We start from the raw sequence: 21,248 nt of genomic DNA on the forward strand, positions 1-21,248 counted from the left end.
CTTACCCTTAGATCCTTTTGCTATACTAAATGTATTTTTTCAGACAGATTTCCACAACTCATGATGTATTGTAAGCCACATTGAGCCTGCAAAAAGGTGGGAAAATGTGGGATACAAATGCAATAAATACATAAATAAATTCCCCTCTAAAAACATGTCTTCCCATCATCACCATCCCTTCCCCCAATGTACATCACACAAAAGCATGAATTCAGTAAATGGCGTCCAAATGTGTGTGCCGGAAAAAACTGGCGCAAAGCGCTATACAATAAAGAGCAATCTGATTCGAGATTTGGGCACCACTGATATTTACACTAGCTGAAACCTAGTATAAATTCTGGTGTCCAAATCTTGGCACTTGGGTGTGGGAATGATGGTATTCTATAACTGTGTGCAAATTTTTGGAACACCCCTACCATGCCCCCTTCCAAGTTGCATGCTAGGGAATTTAAATGCGTGGGGGTTATATAACAGTGCGCAGAAAGATGCACTCACAAAATCTAATTGATATCGATTATTGCAGCTAATTGGCAACATCAATGTATTGCTAGTTAATGGCTTGTTAGCTAATCTGCATGAACATCTTCAATCTGTAAAAGTTTCAGCACCCAAATTTGGGCGCCATATATAGAATTTGGGATTAAGTGTGCTTTTTCAGTCTGTTTTGATATGCAAATAATATGGGTGGTTAAAATTTATTTTAAAATTTTATTTTAAGTAAGCACATTTAAAGCTGCTGGAAAATTGACTCAGCAATGAGGGAAAACCAAATTTGACCATGTCTTAATTTCAGAAGTATGCTTTTATGTGAACTTTTCTTGAGTGAAGTTTGTTCCACATAGAGAAAGGATTGTGGATTTAGCATACACTTTTTTCCAGCAGTCAATTAGGGCGAGTTACATTCATGTACAGTAGGTATTTCTGTCCCCAAGGGGCTTACAATCTAAGTTTGCACCTGAAACAGTGGAAGATTAAGTTAGTTATTTACCCAAGATCAGAAGGATGGGTAGCAGGATCTGGAGTCCTGGTTTCCCTGACTCTCAGCCCAGTGCTCTATTAGGCTATTTCTCAAATCCCAATCTAGCCTTAGCCTCACAAAAACGTCCTCCAAACAAAACAAACAAAAAAAAGTCAACATAAAAGGCAGGAAAGGGCCTGAGCAAAAGGGAAGAATGAACCTGGTAGGGGTAATTTTATAACCACCCTATGATAGCCATGGTGGGCGCTGGGTGTGTACTGTCCACAGACACAGCTGAACAGCAGTGTCCAGATAAAATACAACTCTATTAAGTTGCTTATCAAACATACACCCAGCCTTTTCCTGGTAAACTTAGGAGTGAACAAAATCCTCTTGGACCCCAGTTCAAATCCAAAGGGTGTGACTCCAGTCAAGCTACTTGTAGTCATGTGTGCATAGAATATTTTATTTTATTTATTTTTGTTACATTTGTACCCCGCGCTTTTCCACTCATGGCAGGCTCAATGCGGCTTACATATTGTATACAGGTACTTATTTGTACCTGGGGCAATGGAGAGTTAAGTGACTTGCCCAGAGTCACAAGGAGCTGCCTGTGCCTGAAGTGGGAATCGAACTCAGTTCCTCAGTTCCCCAGGACCAAAGTCCACCACCCTAACCACTAGGCCACTCCTCCACTCCTATCATCTTAAAGGTCAGTGTTCGTCAGACAAGAAAGGGTCTGGCTTCTATCAATCCATGAGGTTACAGTTCATAATATTCTCCTATCTTGGCCACTCTTCTGGTTACTTGTCCGTAACTCATGGAGACCTACTCTGGGCCTCTGTTCTATGCATGCTCAGGGTTTTTACTTCCCCATCCTGGCTAGGCAGTCTAAAGCTAGAACTTTCTTAAGGTGGTCCTGTGAAGGAATGTACTTAAAGGGAACAGGGTTTATTTTGCATACTGTCACATGCCTATATTAGTGAAACTACAGCCAGGTAAAAAGGGGACTAAGGATGGTTGGTGAACCAGTCATCCAAGTACATAAGTGTTGCCATACTGGAACAGACTGAAGGTCCATCAAGCCCAGCACCCTGTTTCTAACAGTGATCAATCCAGGTTACAAGTACATGGCAAGATCCCAAAACAGTACAATACATTTTATGCTGCTTATCCTAGAAATAAGCAATGGATTTTACCCAAGTCCATCTTAATAATGGATTATGGACTTTTAGGAAGTTATCCAAACCATTTTTAAATCCCGCTAAGCTAACTGCTTTTACCACACTCTCTGGCAACAAATTCCAGAGTTTAATTACAAGTTAAGTGAAGAAATATTTTCTCCGATTTGTTTTAAATGTATTACTTTGTAGCTTCATGCATGCCTCCTAGTCCTACTATTTTTGGAAAAAGCAAGCAAGCGATTCACATCTACCCATTCCACTCCACTCATTTTATAGACCTCTATCATATCTCCCCTCAGCCGTCTCTTCTCCAAGCTGAACAGCCCTAGCCGCTTTAGCCTTTCCTCATAAGGAAGTCATCCCATCTCCTTTATTATTTTTATCGCCCTTCTCTGTACCTTTTGTAATTCCACTATATCTTTTTTAAGATATGGTGACCAGAATTGCACACAGTATTTGAGGTCCAGTTGCACCATGGAGCAATACAAAGGCATTATAAACGTCCTCATTTTTGTTTTTCATTCCTTTCCTAATAATACTTAATATTCTATTTGCTTTCATAACCACCGCCGCACACTGAGCAGAGGGTTTCAACATATCATCAACAACGATACCTAGATCCTTTTCCTGGTCAGTGACTCCTAATGTGGAACCTTGCATCACTTAACTATAGTACGGGTTCCTCTTTCCATAATGCATCACTTTGCTTCCAAAATAAGGCCTATTAGCTCTAAAAAATCAGAACTGCCTAAGTTTCATCCACCCGCATAACCCTACACACTAAAATTCCCCAAATATGAATAATTAATTAGATTTAGCCACCCAGAACTGTAAATTTTCTAAGCCAATATAAAGCTTATGCAGTATTAATATATTTGTTTCTATGTTTTAAACACTTAGGAGTCAATTAATATTATGAGATCAGTTTTTCAAAGAAAGTGAGAGAACTGAGAAAGTATATATGATACATACAACTGGAGGAATTCTGCATGACCACACAAGCCATAATTTGCACATAAATGTTTACACGGAATGAGCTACAGAATAAGAGAACCAGAAAGGTCAGCTCTGTGTCCAAGAGAGGAAGGTTCACATGTTTAAAAGGGAGGGCAAGGTTAGCCCTAAAGATAAAACTCTTGACACCCCCCTCCCCCCCCCCTCACAGCCAAAAGATGAAGGAGGTGCAAGGTTGGCTTTGTACAGGGAAGGAGGAAGAAGTGGTGGGAACCGAGCCTCAGCAGACAAAAGAGATAGCTTGGGAGGTGAACCTTTGTTTTAGGAAGAAAGTGGTGTACGATATATAAATACAGATACATAGAGACAGATGAAAGAAAGGTTTAAGCTTGATGATGGGGTAGAGTCAAGCCCGGTGAGAAAAGGCAAGAGTGAACATAAGATAACAAGTACCTCATAGACCTACCAGCAAGAAACGCAATTGGATCAACATGAACTTACCTAAATCTCCACTATCCAAGCTGCAAAGGTCTCAAATACAAATCAACTTATGGATCCAATTTCTCCTACATAAGCACACAACTGTGGAACGCACTACCAAAAGCCGTGAAAACGTACAACCACCTAAACTTCCGGAAATCACTAAAAATCAACCTGTTCAAAAAGGCATACCCCATCGACCCAACTTCAGTGCCTAAACTCCGCAATACAACGAAACCAAAGCTTGTAAAAGACTCTACATAACTCTTCCTCTCTATAATTCCCCAATGTGTCTATAACACATGAACCTTATGCAACCACATCAACTCCTTGTATTTGTTTCTCTACCGGAGATGGCGAACGCCTCTACGGTACAATGTAAGCCACATTGAGCCTGCAAACAGGTGGGAAAATGTGGGATACAAATGTAACAAATAAAATAAATAAAGAGTGAGCTGCAAACATGTCAAACATGGGATGCGAGAGCCACTTGGGAGACAGCACAAGGAATGGAATGAATTATGGGATCAAACTGAGGGGACAGTGACAGCAAGTACAAGGTGGCAAGGTCAAGCCTAGTGAGAAGGTCTAGGCCTTATCTTTAATTTATTCAAAGATTTTCTTGACCACTTTGCAAACATACAAAGCACATTACAGTAATAAAAATACATATTAAAAAAAAAAAACGCACACACACAACAACAAAGCAGCACAATGGTAGATGAGAGGGAGCAAGCAACTAGTGGGACAGGGATCAGACTTCAGGGGGGAAAAAAAACAGTGCAGTTTCAACAGCCAAGGCACCTAACAGGGCAGTCAACAGAACACCCTATGAAATGCCTGTGAGAAAAAAAAAGGGGGGATTGAGACTTAAAAAATGTTTAAGTCTGAACAGGGAAGGTTTCAGCCTAAGCCCAGAAGGGATGAATTTCCATTTGTCAAGGAAAATACATTCGTATTTCATAACATTGCTCCATCAACTTCCACCCTTCCCAATGATGCTCAAATGTAAGCTAATTGCTCGTTTGGCCCTGGAAACTGACATGTAGATATTGGCTCCTCTTATATTCCTAGAGTCCCATTTTACGCAGAGCCTAAAAAACCAAAAAAACAACCCTGCAGAAGTGCACATATGTTTGCCAGACCTTGCAGTAGAAGCAGTCATTTCACACACATAAATGTTGATAAAAAAAAAATGGCTTAAACACTGCAATTTCCACAAGTATCTGCCCCATTTTACAAACTTATATGTGCAAGTGGTGCCAATTAAACTACTAAGGCTGCAAATTTAACTTTCATTCTTGAGGTGGAAATAAACTACATGGGATCAAGGAAAATGACTCCCTTAATCCCTATGTAAAGCCTTAGCTGAAATAAGCACTTTAAAACCTATGTATGATTTTGAGCTGGTATAAAACCCAACATGGATATTTCTTCCCCATACGTATGTATTCGCTTTGTAAAATGAGGTTCACATATGCAGATTTTCACCCTCCCCTAACTACACCCCCTTGAAATCTCTGTGTTGAGATCTCCATATGTAAATAGCAGCTTCTGAAAACACTATTTGCATCTGTATATACACATAAGAACATAAGAATTGCCATTCTAGGTCAGACCAAAGGTCCATCTAGTCCAGTATCCTGCTTCCAATAGTGGCCAATCCAGGTCATAAGTACCTGACAGAATCCCACATAGCAGCAACATTCTATGTACAGATCCCAGGGCAAGAAGTCTTTCCCCGGGTCTACTTTAATAAGTTTATGGACTTGACCTCCAGGAACTTGTCCAAACCTTTTTTAAAACCCAGCTACCCTGTTTTAACTACATCTTCTAACAAGGAGTCCCTCAGGTTAGTTACGTATTGAGTGAAGAAATATTTTCTCCTAGTCCTTCTAAATGTATTACTATGTAATTCATGGCATGTCCACTAGTCTGACTCTTTGAAAGAATAAGCAAATCGATTTGCATTTTGCCATTCAACTCCACTAAGCATTTTGTTGATTTCTATCATATTCTCACCCTCTCCCCCCCCCCCCCCCCAGCCATCTGTTTATATTGTAAATGCTGCTAATTATACATTGATATACTTCTAAACCAATGGCCATAGTTTTATAAAATGTATTTGGCAGAATTATATATGTAAGCTTCAAAATTGATGCTTATTTTTACAACACTGTAGGGGTTCTGTTTACTAAAGTTCACTAAGCTGTCAAATGGTATTTAGCTTAAGCTGTCTGTAGTCATTAACAGGGACCTGCACTATGTGCTAAAAACATCCAGATTTGGGTGCTTGACCCCTAGCAGTAGGGCCATGGGACTGCCACTAGAGATCAGAGCTACCACTTTAAACCTGGGTGGCAACAAGCTGGAACATATGCCCCACTACTATACCACCAGGGATATCCCTGTAAGTGCAAGAGTCAGAGGTTAAGGAACTGCTGATCAGGGGATGGAAGATGGGTAGGGATGCTGTGCTGGAGCTTTTTCTTTTTTTTTCCTTTGGGGCACAGAACTGCAGTAAATGTATTAGCAGGTAGTGTGGATGCAAAGTGCTATCTCCCAATGCATTTACCTTGTGTTAAGTATCAGCTTGTCCTTATCTGTATTTTAAGAAAGTCAAGTTCAGTTAGCCTTTTGTAAAATACCTGGGAAATTTTGAAAGTTATTTTTCTGACCTAGACATCCTGCATCTTTATTTGTGTTCATTTTCCTATAATGTATTCTCATCAAACGAAGATCAATGCAGTTTACAACCAATTAAAATACATTTAAAACATAGGAAAAAAATAAAACTGTCCCGACAGCCATACACTCCCTCTTGCACCTGAAACAGATGGCTAACTCTCCAAACTTCTCTACCCCAAAACAGGAAACTACCTAATCAACTAAGTAAACCCCAAGGGTCACAAGGAATCAAACCCAGTTCCCCTGGCCCTCAGCCCACTGTGCTAACCTTTAGACTATTTCTCCACTCCTTTAACATTTACTTTACATGCTGCACAGTACGCACAACTATCTGCTTGAAGAAGCAGGTACAAAAGGGTGATGGTACCCCCTCCCTCTGAACCAGGACACTACATCTCTGAGCCCCCACCCCCTATAGAAGGTTGCTGCCTTTTTGAACCACCCAACTAGTCAAGGCTCCCCTGCCCCAGCCCCCTAACAGTCAAAACCTTCCACCTCTGAAACCGATTTAAACCCAGGCACAGGAGAGAGCGAGAAAGGGCAATTGAGGATAACTCTTATTCCCCACTAAATGATCAAGGAAAAGCCCCCAGAAGTTGTCAGTTGTGGGATCAGGAGGTGGAGTAACCTTAACTGATTGGGTGGTTCAAAAAGGCTGAGGGCCAGGGAAACTTGGTTTGATTCCCACTGTGGCTCCTTGTGACCAGGAGCGTAGCCAGCTGGCAAATTTAGGGTGGGCCTGAGCCCAAAGAAGGTGGGCCTGAAAACTCATCTCTTCCCTGCCCTCCCTGCCCCTCCTCAGCCCCTCTCCAGTGTTCTCCCTGCCCTCCTCAGCCCCTCTCCAGTGCTCTCCCTGCCCTCCTCAGCCCCTCTCCAGCTCTCCTCAGCCCCCCTCTGGTTCTCTACTCCTCCCCAACCAAAGGAAATACCTGAGCTGGCATGGGATCCACAAGCCCCCTCAGCAGAAGATCTCCTCCTATCAGAAAGAACACTTACACCAGGGCCAGCCTATGGTTTAAATCTTTTTTTACCTCCGTCGAAGCGGCTGCATCATTGAAAGCCCTGCCCATCAAGCCTTCCTTTTGTGAGTTCATTCCCTCAGAGTCCCATCCTTGCGGAAAGAGGAAATGACATCAGAAGGACATCAGAAGGACTCTGAGGGAACAAACTTACGAAGGGAAGGCTTGATGGGCACAGCTTTCAATGACGCGGCCGCTTCAACGAAGGTAAAAAAGAACTGGGTGGGCGGGCCTGGAGGGAAAGTGGCTGGGCCTGGGCCCATCCAGGTCCGCCCGTGGCTATGCCCCTGCTTCTGACCCTGAGCAAGTAACTCAAACCTTCCATTGCCCTAGGTACAAAACTTTAGACTGTGAAACCTCTAGGGACAGAGAAAATACCTGTATGTAATATATAAACCATTTTGGTTATACTACAGAAAGGCAGGATATCAAGAATCTAATAATCTAATGTTGAAAATATCTAGCCTTGTAAACTGTGGAATACATCACTTTATTGGATTTATTATCAGGTTATTCAATCATTGTAAAGAATATATATGTGTATTTTTGTCCCAAACAAAACCCTCTGTTTTAAACTATTATAAGGACTAGCAATTAGACTTATGGGAGCTTAGGTCCTCAGTCTAAAAAAATATAAGCATGATCATAGTTTTAGCATGCGAACGTGTTATCATTGATTGGCACATTGTATTGGACAAGTTTTCTGGTTTCTGTTATGATGCTCATATATTAATACAGAACTCTATGAATATGTGCTTTCACATTCCAGGAGGCAGACTCTACAGTGATCCTAGCGAATAGGTTTCCAACTTCTAGCCTTTGATACTGTGCCATGTTTCTCGGCGTGCGTAAGTGATAATGACCTGCCTGCTTACACTGGGGTTGATGTAGAAAGCAGTACATTATAGCTGCTGAGTACACAGCTTTTAAAAATATTTACCACAGAGACATAATTAATGAGCATGCGTATTACTATTGCAGTGGCAGAAAAACAGTGTACTTTGTGGCAGTAATCTGCAACTTACTGCTAAAACATCACCCTTCCTATCAGTGAATGAGCAGTAACTGTCTCGAACACTGTTAAGAAGAAAGATTTTTTTTTTAATCCCTTATTTGGCAGACTGACCCCATGTGGGTGCATCCCAGGCACTGCCATTTTCAAAAAAGGCAGTGGAGAAAGTGACAACAAATAAAGACCATAAGACCTATCAAGCCTGCCCATCCATACCATCTACTATCCCTTCATCTCCTTTAGAGATCCTATGGGTCTGTCTCAAGTTTTCTTGAATTCAGATACAAGTTATATAACCTTCATCTCCACCACCTCCACCAGGAAGCTATTCCATGTATCCATATCCCTTTCCATACAGTAGTATTTTCTTAGTTTACTCCGAGTATGAGTATCACCTTTCATCTTCATCCTATGGGCTCCACTAGACAACAGGGCTCTTTTTTCTATTTTGACGAGGGAGAGCTATTAGCTTTTCTGTCCTGATACAGAAGGATGAGCTAACCCTTCTACACCACCCCAGACCTCGCAGTAAATTTTTCATTGTGCTCACCTTAAAATCTTCTCTGTACTTTTCTGCATTGGAGCAGAAATGTCTAATAGACTTATTACCATTCAGTTTTAATATGTTGTGCACTGTCTACTGGGCAAGTTAATCACCACTTCAAACCTCTTTCTCCATTGTATAGCCAGTAACGCACACACAAACTTCTCATTAACTGTGTGCTTCTGTTTATGGTAGCTTTCTGCATTGATCCTTCTATTCCAGAAAGAGAAAAAAAAAATCCCAAACAAACACATATAAACTAAAACAAATCAAGTACACAGACTTCCTTCCTCCATTCACGCTCCATCTCTGAAAGCAAAACACCCATGCCAATTGCTATGCCAAGTCCCTGATTAAGCTTTTTTTTATGGGGGTGCTGAAAATTCAGTTTCATCTAATACCTCATACTTGAGACTTCCTTATCCTTCAATCAGAAAAAGTCAGCAAGGTGTTCATTGTGTGCTGCATGTTAGTGTCTTCCCAGGTCAGAGGAAATAATAGTATGTGGAGGTCGAAGAGACAGATTCAGAGAATGGAGCCAAGGACAAGAAGAATTTGCTAGATGGGAAGAGCACAAGCATTGTGACACGTCTGATGAGAAAATGTTAAGTAGTTCTGGGGTTTTTTTGTTTTTAAAGATGCCTTTCTACTGAAGATGGCCCATGCTACAGCATGGCGTCTGAGCACCTTATTATGCTCCTCTAACTTTTCCAGTGATACTTTCACTTAATTTAAAGCTTGCTGTCAGAGGAGATCTGATCATAGAAAAGTCAATGAGTGCTTCCTTAGAATAGCAGAATAGAGTGCTTAACTGAAGAGGTCATGTTTCTGTAAAAACTGCAGGACATAAAACAACAATAATGATGATGATGCTTTGTATTTTCCAGAGCTATTCATGTGGCTATTGATAGTAAATTTGGTTTAAGTGTCACATTACTTCCTATGGAGCAAATCTAAAAAAGTTGGGACTTAACAAGTCATGCTTATGATTTAACTATTGTGAGGTACTTTGGGTTTGTTCCCCTTTACACTGACATCACAACCCTATCTTTTTCAATAGTGGGCCATCACTGGAGCAACTTTTGCAGTGGTGATTTTCTGCCAAGTCAAGTCAGGTTGCTGACTTGGAGTCTTCTATTAGCAACCTGAAATCTTACTGAAAGCACTTAACTTATTGCAAGGTGGTGGTCGCTGCTGGCTGGAACCTGGCACTTTATTTTAAGAATTCTCATTGAAAGTTTGCAAGTCAGAAAAAGAATTGTGGTACGTCAATGAGGCTGATAAATGCATTCTGTGGCTTGGAGACAATTCAAACACAAATATCCAATTACAAGCTTATTATTAGCCAATTTGATCATTTTCAGGCTTCCAAGCACCCTCTGCTTAAATAGTCATTCCCAGTACTTTTATTCATCCAGCCTTCCAAGGTCCCACAAAAATGATTTGACCAAAAGCCCCCAAAACTTCAGATCTGAGCGTTTTATACTCCAGCAAACCTTTTTAAATTTTCTCACCCAGATTCACCAATTTCTTTGTGCTCATCAAGTCAAAGGGCACCATTTTTCCCCATGTTCTGGACGTTTCCCCAACCACTAGCATTAACAAACTTTGTAGATGTTAATTTTTTTTTTGTTACATTTGTACCCCGCGCTTTCCCACTCATGGCAGGCTCAATGCGGCTTACATATACAGGTAATTATTCAAAATATTATATAATTTCTGCAGTTTTATTTTTTACTAAAAGACAAGTTATCAAAGTCTTAGCAATGATACTGACTGGACAGAGATTCAGGCTGCTATCACTGTTACTACCAGATATACTACACTAAAAACTTGATCAAAACAGCCAGCAGAAATTTAATAAATTTGCCACTTGAATTACCGTCCTAATTTACAATCTGTCCTCAAGCTTAGATAATGATATGGTAAGTTTAACTAGGATAATGTCTTACTGTGAAATCAACATACCCCAAGAGAGTTTACTTTCATAAATTCCATTGGTAGCCCTACTTTCCAAGTACTAAATTTGTATATATAGCTACTATTTCAAACTGAATTTCACTGCAGCACAAATCTTGCTATGGATGAGCTCCCAACGGCTCATAAATCTATAAAAACAGATAAAAGGAACCGTGTCTTCAAAAGTAGCAATACAATTTTTTAAAATAGTTTTTCATTCAAAAAAGATTCACATACAATAGCAAATTCCACTTTGTTATTCAATATAGTAACATATTACAATAAACATAGTAACACTACATGATGAAAATAATAAAATCATTAAATACAAAATTTCAACCCAATACTTCATGGGTTGTAGTTCTTGCAAGTGCAAATACAAGAGGTATCCAACTACAACAGGTACCTTCACATGACAGTAATCTTCACAAATGTTCATGCTCTTGCTCCAAATCTCAATTTGTTATCCAAGGATATTACATAGATTTCAAATTGATAGAACACCAAGACTTCAACCTTCAAAAAACGACTCATTTTCAGAGACTGTTTTTCAAAAGAGTCAGACTTTGATTTATAAATGTTAAATTAAATCCTTAAAATCAAAGAATATGTAATTTGTTGTACTGGGTCAGACCAAGAGTCCATCTAGCCCAGTATCCTGTTTACAACAGTGGTCAGTCCAGGTAGAGTCTAAAAAAGTACCTGACCGAGTCTCAAAAAGTGGCATGACTCCATGTTACATAATCCCAAGGATAAGCAGCTTTAACCAAGTGAACATTAATGGTTATGGACTCTTCTTCCAGGAATTTGTCCAAACTTAGCTATATTAACTCCTCTACCACTTGCTCCAGCAAAGACTTCCAGAGCTTAACTAGACGCGGAGTGAAAAAATATACTCTTCTATTTTTTTTAATGTGCCACTATGTAATTTTATGAAGTGTCCCTAATTTTTGTACGTTTTGAAAGTGTAAAGAAATTACGGTTTACAGATTTCAATCATATCTCCCCTCAGCCATTTCTTCTCCAAGCAAAAGAGCACTCTCTTTAGCATTTCTTCATGACAGTCCTTCCATCCCCCTAATCATTTTGGTTGCCCTTCTCTGGACCTTTTTCAATTCCACTATGGCTCTCATTTTACAAGCTATACCTGTATTTAATACATGCATAAACTGACTTAGACATTTATGCAAGATCAACTTAAAAGGTTATATCAGGGAACTTATTGTTATTCAGCAGTGAAGGTCTGAAATTCTAAAGTCCTGGTTATGTGAGAGTTTCCTGGCAACAAAAGGTGCTAATTACAAGGGAACGTTTAATATAATTTTAGCTATTTTGCTCATATAGGAATTTTGTTATGTATCAGTGTGTATGTGATGTTCTTTTATTGCTATGTAAACTCTTTCTGAACCTGGAATAAGGGATTTAGCAGGATAGGAAACCCTTAGTAGTATACTGTGAAGAAACAGTGTATTCTAAGCCTGTGAAATATTTTGGATATTTTCCTGCCTAAATTAATTCTGAAGAGTATATCTCTAATTTGGCCAGCAGATGGTGCATATTTATGCTTAAAGCTGTTACAGAGGACTGACTTCTCATTTCTTTAGTCAGCACACAGATAATAGCAAGTGCCTGTTGTGATGTAACCAGTTTTTATTTGAAAGTTGACTGTTCTGGGCTCTGATTGGCCTGGAGTTTGAAATTACCCAGCAGATGCTGGACATTACTTTAGTCTTAGCCTGGGAGGAACGAGACAGATCTCTTTGCTGAGACTTTGTGAACAGTTCTACATCCCGACCTTTCCAGGTACTGTTTAGACAGCATATAGATGTTTAGTTAGTGTTATAATTGATCCATATTTCAGTTACCTGATATTGCTTGCTATTTGTACTTTTTTTTGTGAAGTGTTCCAAGTTCTGAGAATAAACACATTTGTTTGTTCATTCTGCCTGTCTGGACTGATAAAGAATCCTGGTGGTTTGTGTGTTGGGTCTGTGAGTGCTTTCTGGGAACTGTGGGACCACTGGGAGTGTGGCTCCACTAACCTAGAAATCACTGGGGATAATTTTTTTTTTTTTGTTACATTTGTACCCCGCGCTTTCCCACTCATGGCAGGCTCAATGCGGCTTACATATTGTATACAGGTACTTATTTATCAATGGAGGGTTAAGTGACTTGCCCAGGAAGACTCGCCCAGAGAGGGATGTGACCCAGTCAGTGGGAGGAGGGTGCTAGTATAGAGCACAAGCAGGAGGTAAAGGTGGACCTGAGCTGTAGAACCTCTAAGTGGCTGTGGGGCAACCCCAGGCAGTGGCTAGTCATTTCGTAACATATTAGTATAAATGTTTAAGTCCTCATTTTACAAAGCCTAGGCTACGCACCTCTTAGACCCAAATGTGTACAAATGGAAAGGGAGTGTGGCCTGAGTGTGCTTTGGGCAGGACAAGTGTGTAGCAAGATCATAGACATATAGGACTCAATTCTATAAATGGCCCAAATTTGAGCACCAATAAAAATTAGAACTAAAAACGCTATTCTATAAATGGTGCTCAGAGTTGGGCGCCATTTATAGAATTGCATTTGGCACCATGATCTGCACACAAATTTTGAGCACGAAGATTTATACTGGTGTAAATTCTCATGCCTAAATTAGGCCCATATCCCCTTTACTCTATAAAACTGTGTGTAAATTCCAGGAACTCCTCTGATCCGCCTGTGCCCCTCTCATGGCCACACCCCTTTTTTAGATCCACACATAAAATTTACACACAGATCCTGGTAAAGATGTGCACGTCAATTTTAATTAATGGCAATTAGCACCAATTATCAGCACCAGTTAGGTTTCGGAGATCGAAAATATAACTGGTTATGTACCAGCTTTCTATATTCTATACCAAGTGGGCAACCTGTAGCTCACAGGCAGAATGCAGTCCACCACTGAATTTTATGCAGCCCATGAGACCATGGGGGCTTATTTTCAAAGTACTTAGACTTACAAAGTTCCATAGGTTACTATGAAACTTTGTAAGTCTAAGTGCTTTGAAAATGCGCCTCTATAGGAAGTATTAGATTGTAAGCTCTTTGAGCAGGGACTGTCTCTCTTTGTTAAATTGTACAGCGCTGCATAACCCTAGTAGCGCTCTAGAAATGTTAAGTAGTAGTAGTAAGTAGAAACAGAAAACGTTTTGGTTATTTTTAAAATGCTACATTTCGCAAATATTTTCAGAATAACCAATCTAGCAATTTGTTTTCATTGTTTTCAGTTAAATTTTCATTTCTGGTTCTGACATTCATGCAGGCCTCTGTATATAAAAGTTGTCCACACTTGTTCTGTATGTCTATTTTTTTGAAATGAATGTTTATGCGCAGAGTATTGGCAGCATAAACCTCCATTTCTATGTATTTTAGAACAGCCTCTATGTCAGCAGATTCTGTTCAAAATAGAATTGAAATTGGAGACATCCTGACCTAGACATGTCAAGTGTGACTTCTACATCCTTTCTAAAATGAGGCTGAGCTGTGGTTTACCGCTACAACCGGAGCCTATATGGATAGAGCTGCATGTTCAGTGCAGTGCTAAATGTACAGCACTATGCAGATAGTACTACATGTTTGGTTTCGTGCCGCTGCTGGAACTCCACTAGATGCACTTCTATACAGTGCTAAAAGGTCAGCTTCCCATGGAGAGGAGGCTTCATGGACACTGATTACAACAAGTGTGGGGGCAGGGCAGAGCATGACAATGTTATGTGTTTTCCCATATGGAATGTTTTCTGTGTCAACTTTACTATGGGCCTGCATGAACAGCCCTGGTATTGTAAATTATGTCACAAGCTCTGCATGTTTTTGCAGAAACATCTGTATTTCCACTTCCACATCTTTCTTGATATGTTGTATCCAGAATTGCATATAATACTCAAGGTGCAGTCTCACTATGGTGTGATAGAGGCATTATGATAGCTCTATTCCTTTCCTAATAATTCCGAACATTGCTTGATTTTTTTGCTGCTACCGCACACTGAGCAGAAGATTTTAATGTATTGTTCATGATGGCCCCTAAATCCTTTTCTTCAGTGGTAACTTAGCATCGTGTACCTGTAATATGGGTAATTCTTCCCACTGTGCATCACTTTATACTTGTCATATTACATTTTATCTGCCACCTGGATGCCCAGTCTTCCAGCTTCCAAAGGTCCTCCCGTAATTTCACAACTTGAATAGTTTCAAGTCATCTATAAATCTGATCACCTCACTCATCGTTCCCATTTACAGACCATTTATAAATATGTTAAAAAGCACTGCCCCAGTACAGATCCTTGCAGCACTTCACTAGTCACCTTCCTCCATTTATGGCAAAGGCTATTTTATACACTTCTGTTTTCTATCTTAACCAGTTCCCAATCCACAACAGAACATTGCCTCCTATCCCATTGGCTTTTTAATTTTCTCAGCTCTCACTTTGTCAAAACTTTTATGAAAATCTAAATATACTACTTTAGCCAGCTCCCCTTTATCCACACATTTATTCATGCCTTCAAAAAATTGTAGCCAATTGGTGAGGCAAACCTTCACTTGACTGAATCCATGTTGACTCTGTCCCATTAAACCATGTTTGTCTATGTGTTCAGTAATTTTGCTCAGCAACAACATCAGGCTTACCAGTGTGTAGTTTCCTGGATCACCCCAGAACCCGTTTTAAAAATTAGGAGACCTGCAATTTCATTTTTGAGCTCCTTCAGGTACCATCCAGTTCAGGAGATTTGTCATTTTAGCTTATTACATCTTCCAGGTTCACCAAGATTTTTCTGTTCTTCTGTATCATCACCCTTAAAACACTATTTCTGACAAAGAAGACTGAAGCAAAGAATTCATTTGGGGGTCTTTTTACTCAGTTGTGGTAAGCACTAATGCATGCTTACCGCAGGTTAAAAAGCACTACTGAGGGGCACAGCATACGTGCTACCCACGCACTAAAAGATTTTTTTTTAATGCTGGGGGCGGAGACTAGGTGTGTCTGCATTAATTGGTTAGTGCAGCCATATTGCTGCACACTAACCGATTAGCACGTGGTTAGTGCGTGAGCCCTTACCGCCTACAAAAGAGGTGTCGGTAGGTGCGCACACGCTAATGGAAAAATTAGCATGTGGCCATTATTGCTGAAATAGAAAAATCATCCATTTCCGAACAGCGCTAAAAATGGCCTTAGAGTGTGAGAAAGACCCGAGCTACGGTTAGCACAGGCCACTTTTTAGTGCTGCTTAGTAAAAGGGCTCCCTTAGCCTCTCCACTGTGGCCTTGTCCTCCCTAAGTGCTCCTTTTTAATTTCAAAAGAAGTCTTTACTGAAAACCAAATGGCCAGAATGGATACAATATAGCCAACAACAAACAACCAGTCGAGTAAGAATCACAGTTACAATAAACCTAAGTGCTCCTTTTCCTCCCCGATAATCTAATGGCAGAATGTACAAGGAAGATTTTAAAGCCATCACTATTCAAAAAAAAAAATAAATTCTCCAGCAGACTGTTTCGTGAACAACAATTCTTAAAAGTTAGCAGATTAAACTAGCATCCTTACCTCTAGCTTGAACAACCAGACCTTACCATCAAAATTGAAAAAAAAAAATCAGTTACAAAATGTACCATAAACATACGTGCAAAGTTATAAACTAAAAACGTATGTATAGCTAAGCACCACAAAGAACAAACTCTTCTTAAATCTTCAGTTGTACCTTGCTAAAAAAAATATAAATTTATGAATGTACAAACATCAATATCACCATGTTAAACGTATGTTTGTACTTCAAACAAATCCCAGAAGACCAAAAGATATGCCATACTTTAGTGTCCTTTCCCAACAAAGTTATATATATATATATATATATATATATATATATATATATATATATATATATATATATATCATTGTTCCAATGACGGAATGACACCAATTTGGTAACAGCGTATAGATGCGTACAGTGTATATAATTTGTGGTCTGTGGGTGAATTTTAGAATGTTAAAAAAAAAAAAAAAAAAAAGATGTTCTCAAATACTTGAATACCTCCAATCCACATCTTGGCTGGCGGTATGTCATGCTTATAAGACAGCCTGGTTTCTTAATCAAGATCTTCTGTTGAAAAAGAAAAATAAATAAATCTAAGCAACCACAAACTCTTTTGTTGTGTGTTGTCCCTTACACTTGATGCATGGAAGGAGTAGTTAACAGAACCAATCTCCTTTCAAATGAACATAATGGAGCCTTTTTACTAAAGAGTGCAAATGCAAAAAACTTCTCCCACCTTAACTACAAAAGCTTAGCTGCGGTAAGTGCAACAGCTCTCATAGTAACTTCAGGGGGCACGCCAAGCCTCTGTCCTGCATTTACTTCACAGGGTAAACCCTTACCACAATAGTATCGGAGGGCATCCGTGCTACCTGCCAGTGCATGTAATGTGATTGCACCAGGACAGCTCTAACTATAAAAAGATGAAACTATGGCAGAAATGGTTCCCCCTTCTTCCCCCTCCTACCCCCAGATCCTCTTCTGATACTCCCTAATCACAAGTATCACACCCTTTGATCTCTACATCATAAGTACACTCCTCCAGAAGACCCTGACCCTCCACCTCCCCTTTTTATGGAAGGATGGCCCATAGTGGTAATATTACAAGACTACCATTAGGACCATCCAGAGCTAGACAGGGTGAAAGCAGGAGGTCGGAGGAAGAACTTTCCTCATCCTACTAGACTACCAGGTAATCTCCAAGTGAGTCCCCAGGAGTGTGGGGGGGGGGGGTGGAGAAAGAGGGAGGGACCACTAACACAGCAGCTTAATCTTTTTGACAGTTGACGTAGTGGCCACTAACAGACTTCTGGTAGTTCAGCTCCACTACTACTATCGCTTTGAGGTGGTAACTTCCACTGTAATAATCAGCAGTCCTAAAAGCTAATGTAGCTCTGACCCATGCACTAGCTGCCACGGTTCATCACACCACCACTCTGCCTCTGTTATACCTGTGACTCATCCCCTACCCATGTTAAAGCAGCTAGCATGAGTTTTTTTTACCATGAAGGATTGGTTTGAACACAGCTATAGAAATGATTTATAGTAGTAGTAGTAGTAATAGTAACCATTAGTTCAGGTCCACACTAATATCTAGTACTTAATAAACTCATGTTAGCTGCTTAATTCAACTTAGTAAAAGGGCCCTTCAGTCTTTTAAACCACCCTCTGATTTCTGCACACAGCAGGCATTAAGTTTATTACTATGATTATCTACAGTAGCTTCTTCACATTTACATCCATGTGGGACCCCCCCACTGCCACCACCACACACAGATGAAAATTTTAGTCACTGTAGCATGTGTTCTCATTTACTGAATCTTACTTGCTTTGTACACCCAGCCACTGGGGAAAAAAGTATAACTAAAATGCTGGGATGCCCTACGATTCTGCTTTGGTGTTTTATGTGATCCTTTACTCTTAACCCTCCTACCTCCCCTTTATGCAGACAAGCGGGGGAGGGGATTAGAATATGATAGTTGTTAGTGGACGTATTTTATTCATTGTTCAAATACAGGTGACTGTCTCAAAAATGACCAGGGAAGATCTCCAGCTGAAGTTGTGTGCATCTTTTTAAATCTAATCTGGCACTTATTAACCACAAAATCCTAAATAAGTCCAAAGTGGTACACAAAAGTTAAAAATACAAAACAAAATTATACACTTTAAAACAGAAGTTACAAGTAAATATTCATTAAATTAAGAAAAAAAAAAGCCTTAAGAGTTTTACGAAGAGAGAGTATTTAAAAAAAAAAAAATCTCAGGAGTTGTTCTGTGGTCAGAAAATATGGGTCTACCCAGATGTGACTAAGATTATGCAAGATAGACTGAAATCTTACCAGAGATGCTATTAAGGCGCTGGGTCAAAAATGTTTTTAATTTTTTAGCACAAAATTACTGTGGTTGCTTAAAAAAATCTGGTCTATCTGGAATTTGTTTGAGGTAAGAATGTATGTATAGGATGTAATGTATAATATGAGGATACTGATATCTGTTAGAAAAAATACAGAAATTTACAGATAATGTTGGGTAATTTGTTGATAAAGATTTAAGGATTTGTATCCCAGCATGCTTAGCTGTGTTTGTGACTTTTTCTTACCATTTTATACATACATTTATGATATATTCTGCAATTTGCTTCACTTTTGGATTTATTTTGGTAGCAAGGTCCGGTTTTTTATGTCAATTTCATACTCCTTCACAATTCTTTCAAAGCCGTCTTTTGCTGGTCCCCCTGAGGAAGCCATTTATTTGGTGAAACCATCTAGGCTGGGAGTCTTCTTTGAATAACAGTCTTTTTGAATAGGGCAGCCCTCTTGAAGAAGATCGGTGTGAGCAGTTTATTGGAAGAATAGTCTTGAAAAAGAAAAGTCTAAACTGTGCGCTAAAAGGCCAAACATTTCATCTGAAAATGAACTGAAAACTGTTTCCCTGCACACATCCCAAGTATTCAGATTTGCAAGAACTACAACTTAAGAATACCAGAATGAATTTCATATGTCAGGCTCCTTTTACTAAGCCGTGGTAGTGATTCCCATGCGACAGATGTGACGACGCACAGGAACTGAATGGTCTACTTCACATTTGCCGCGCTAGGAATCACTACTGCAGCTTTGTAAAAAGGAGCCCTTAATGTTTGATTCTTTATTGCATGAATTCTGTGGTATTCTTGTGCTATAGTGAATTTACTATGCATGAATTTCTTTTAATGAGAGCAATAAAATAATTTATTTTGGAAGACACCACTCTCCTCCAGGGGCGTATCTGGAATCCAGCGGTAGGGGGGGCCAGAGCCAGAGAGGGGGGGCACATTTTTGCCTACCCCCCCCCCCCCCGCCCCGCCGCCGCCTCTCTCCACCCCCTCCCCGCCGTCAACCCTCCCCCGCTGCTTACTTTTGCTGGCGGGGTCCGACCCGCAATCTCCATATTTCGGCTTCCTCCGTGGCCATGTGCTTCCAGGAAGTAACGCTGCAGCGCTGATTCGTTGAATCTAGTTCGGCGTCTGACGTGCTGGGACGTCAGACGCCGAACTGGATTCAACGAATCAGCGCTGCAGCGTTACTTCCTGGAAGCACATGGCCACGGAGGAAGCCGAAATATGGAGATTGCGGGTCGGACCCCGCCAGCAAAAGTAAGCAGCGGGGGAGGGTTGACGGCGGGGAGGGGGGCCAGGGCGAAATCTGCGGGGGCCCAGGCCCCTGTGGCCCCACGCAGATACGCCCCTGCTCTCCTCTATATTTGGTTGATGCACTGAAAACCTGCAGTCACTCTTTGGAAAAGGTATAATATGCAGCAGTTTCAAAACCAATCTGTTTAACTTTCACTAATCAAAATAAAATATTCATTAAATAATCATATCCTTGTTCAACTTTATAGCAACATTTGAAGCTTAATCTGCACAGTGTTAACATATTAACGCTTGCAGAATTCAAAAGTTTGCTAAACTATCTTCAATTAACTATGAAATATCTAATGATAGACAACTATGTTAATCCTTTACTGGCTTAAAGAAAAGGTCTCAAACAACGAAGGATTAAAATAAAAATCTTTACCTTCTCTTTTCAGTCACTTCATAGTTTAATGCCTTCTAGACAAAAAAAAAAAGCTGAATGCAATTTATTAAGTAAAACAGGAGGGGAGCCATCTCAGATCCCATGAACCTCAAACTCCTGTAATATAAAGCAACCGATCTGTCACACAACATAGTGCTAGAGAAAACATACTTAACAACCAAAGCGCAAGATATGGGACTCACCACTAACAGGAAGAGTTTGAAATAATGGACCAGTCTGAAGACAGACTGGCAAAATGCAGGAGACACCATAAAAAGATTTTATAGATTCTAAACAAAGATTCTAAGCATAAAAGTTAAACATTTTGAGAAACCTGTCTTTTGATCATTTAGTAGGAACAGAAAGGAATAAAACTCCTCCGTAAGAATAAAGTAAGCATTCTTAAGTAATATGTTATTTTATAATGCATCTTGTAGTGCCAAAAGTGGAAGACATACCCATTTTCTAGGTCGGCCTCTTGGTCGTTTTTCCCCAGTAGCCTCTGCTTTCTGTAAGTGTCAAAAGAATCATCACTTCAATAACCAGACATATTAAATCTTAACTAAGAGAAGGTTTCCTGTAACATGATATATATAAGATGCATAGTATAAAATCCTTGTCTCACTCTCTTTCCCCACTTCCTGAATGGCTTGAATCAGACTACATTCTTGTTTCTGTCATTTCCCAGTATTCCTTGAAGATACTAAAGCGTTTCTTGTACAGCATAAAGAATATGGTCTTTTCAAAATGGGTTTTTTTTTCCAAGTTTATTAATATTAACTTTTTTCAAGTTTATTAATATTTCCAGACACATTATCAGAATACTCAAAAATAAAAACA

At 39.8% G+C, this 21,248-nt stretch overlaps 1 protein-coding gene across 2 annotated transcripts in view; it reads right to left on the reverse strand.

Annotated features, from left to right (window-relative positions):
- HMGA2 (high mobility group AT-hook 2) overlaps positions 1 to 21,248 on the reverse strand; it is a 346,168-nt gene that overhangs the window by 294,025 nt on the left and 30,895 nt on the right. For both annotated transcript variants that reach the window (XM_030216334.1, XM_030216333.1), the window contains exon 3: positions 20,867 to 20,917. In XM_030216334.1, the coding sequence (XP_030072194.1) occupies positions 20,867 to 20,917 (51 nt within the window). The remainder of the gene's footprint in view (positions 1 to 20,866; positions 20,918 to 21,248) is intronic.

The sequence above is a fragment of the Microcaecilia unicolor genome, chromosome 10 (genome assembly GCF_901765095.1).
Source record: "Microcaecilia unicolor chromosome 10, aMicUni1.1, whole genome shotgun sequence".
Lineage (NCBI taxonomy): Eukaryota > Metazoa > Chordata > Amphibia > Gymnophiona > Siphonopidae > Microcaecilia > Microcaecilia unicolor.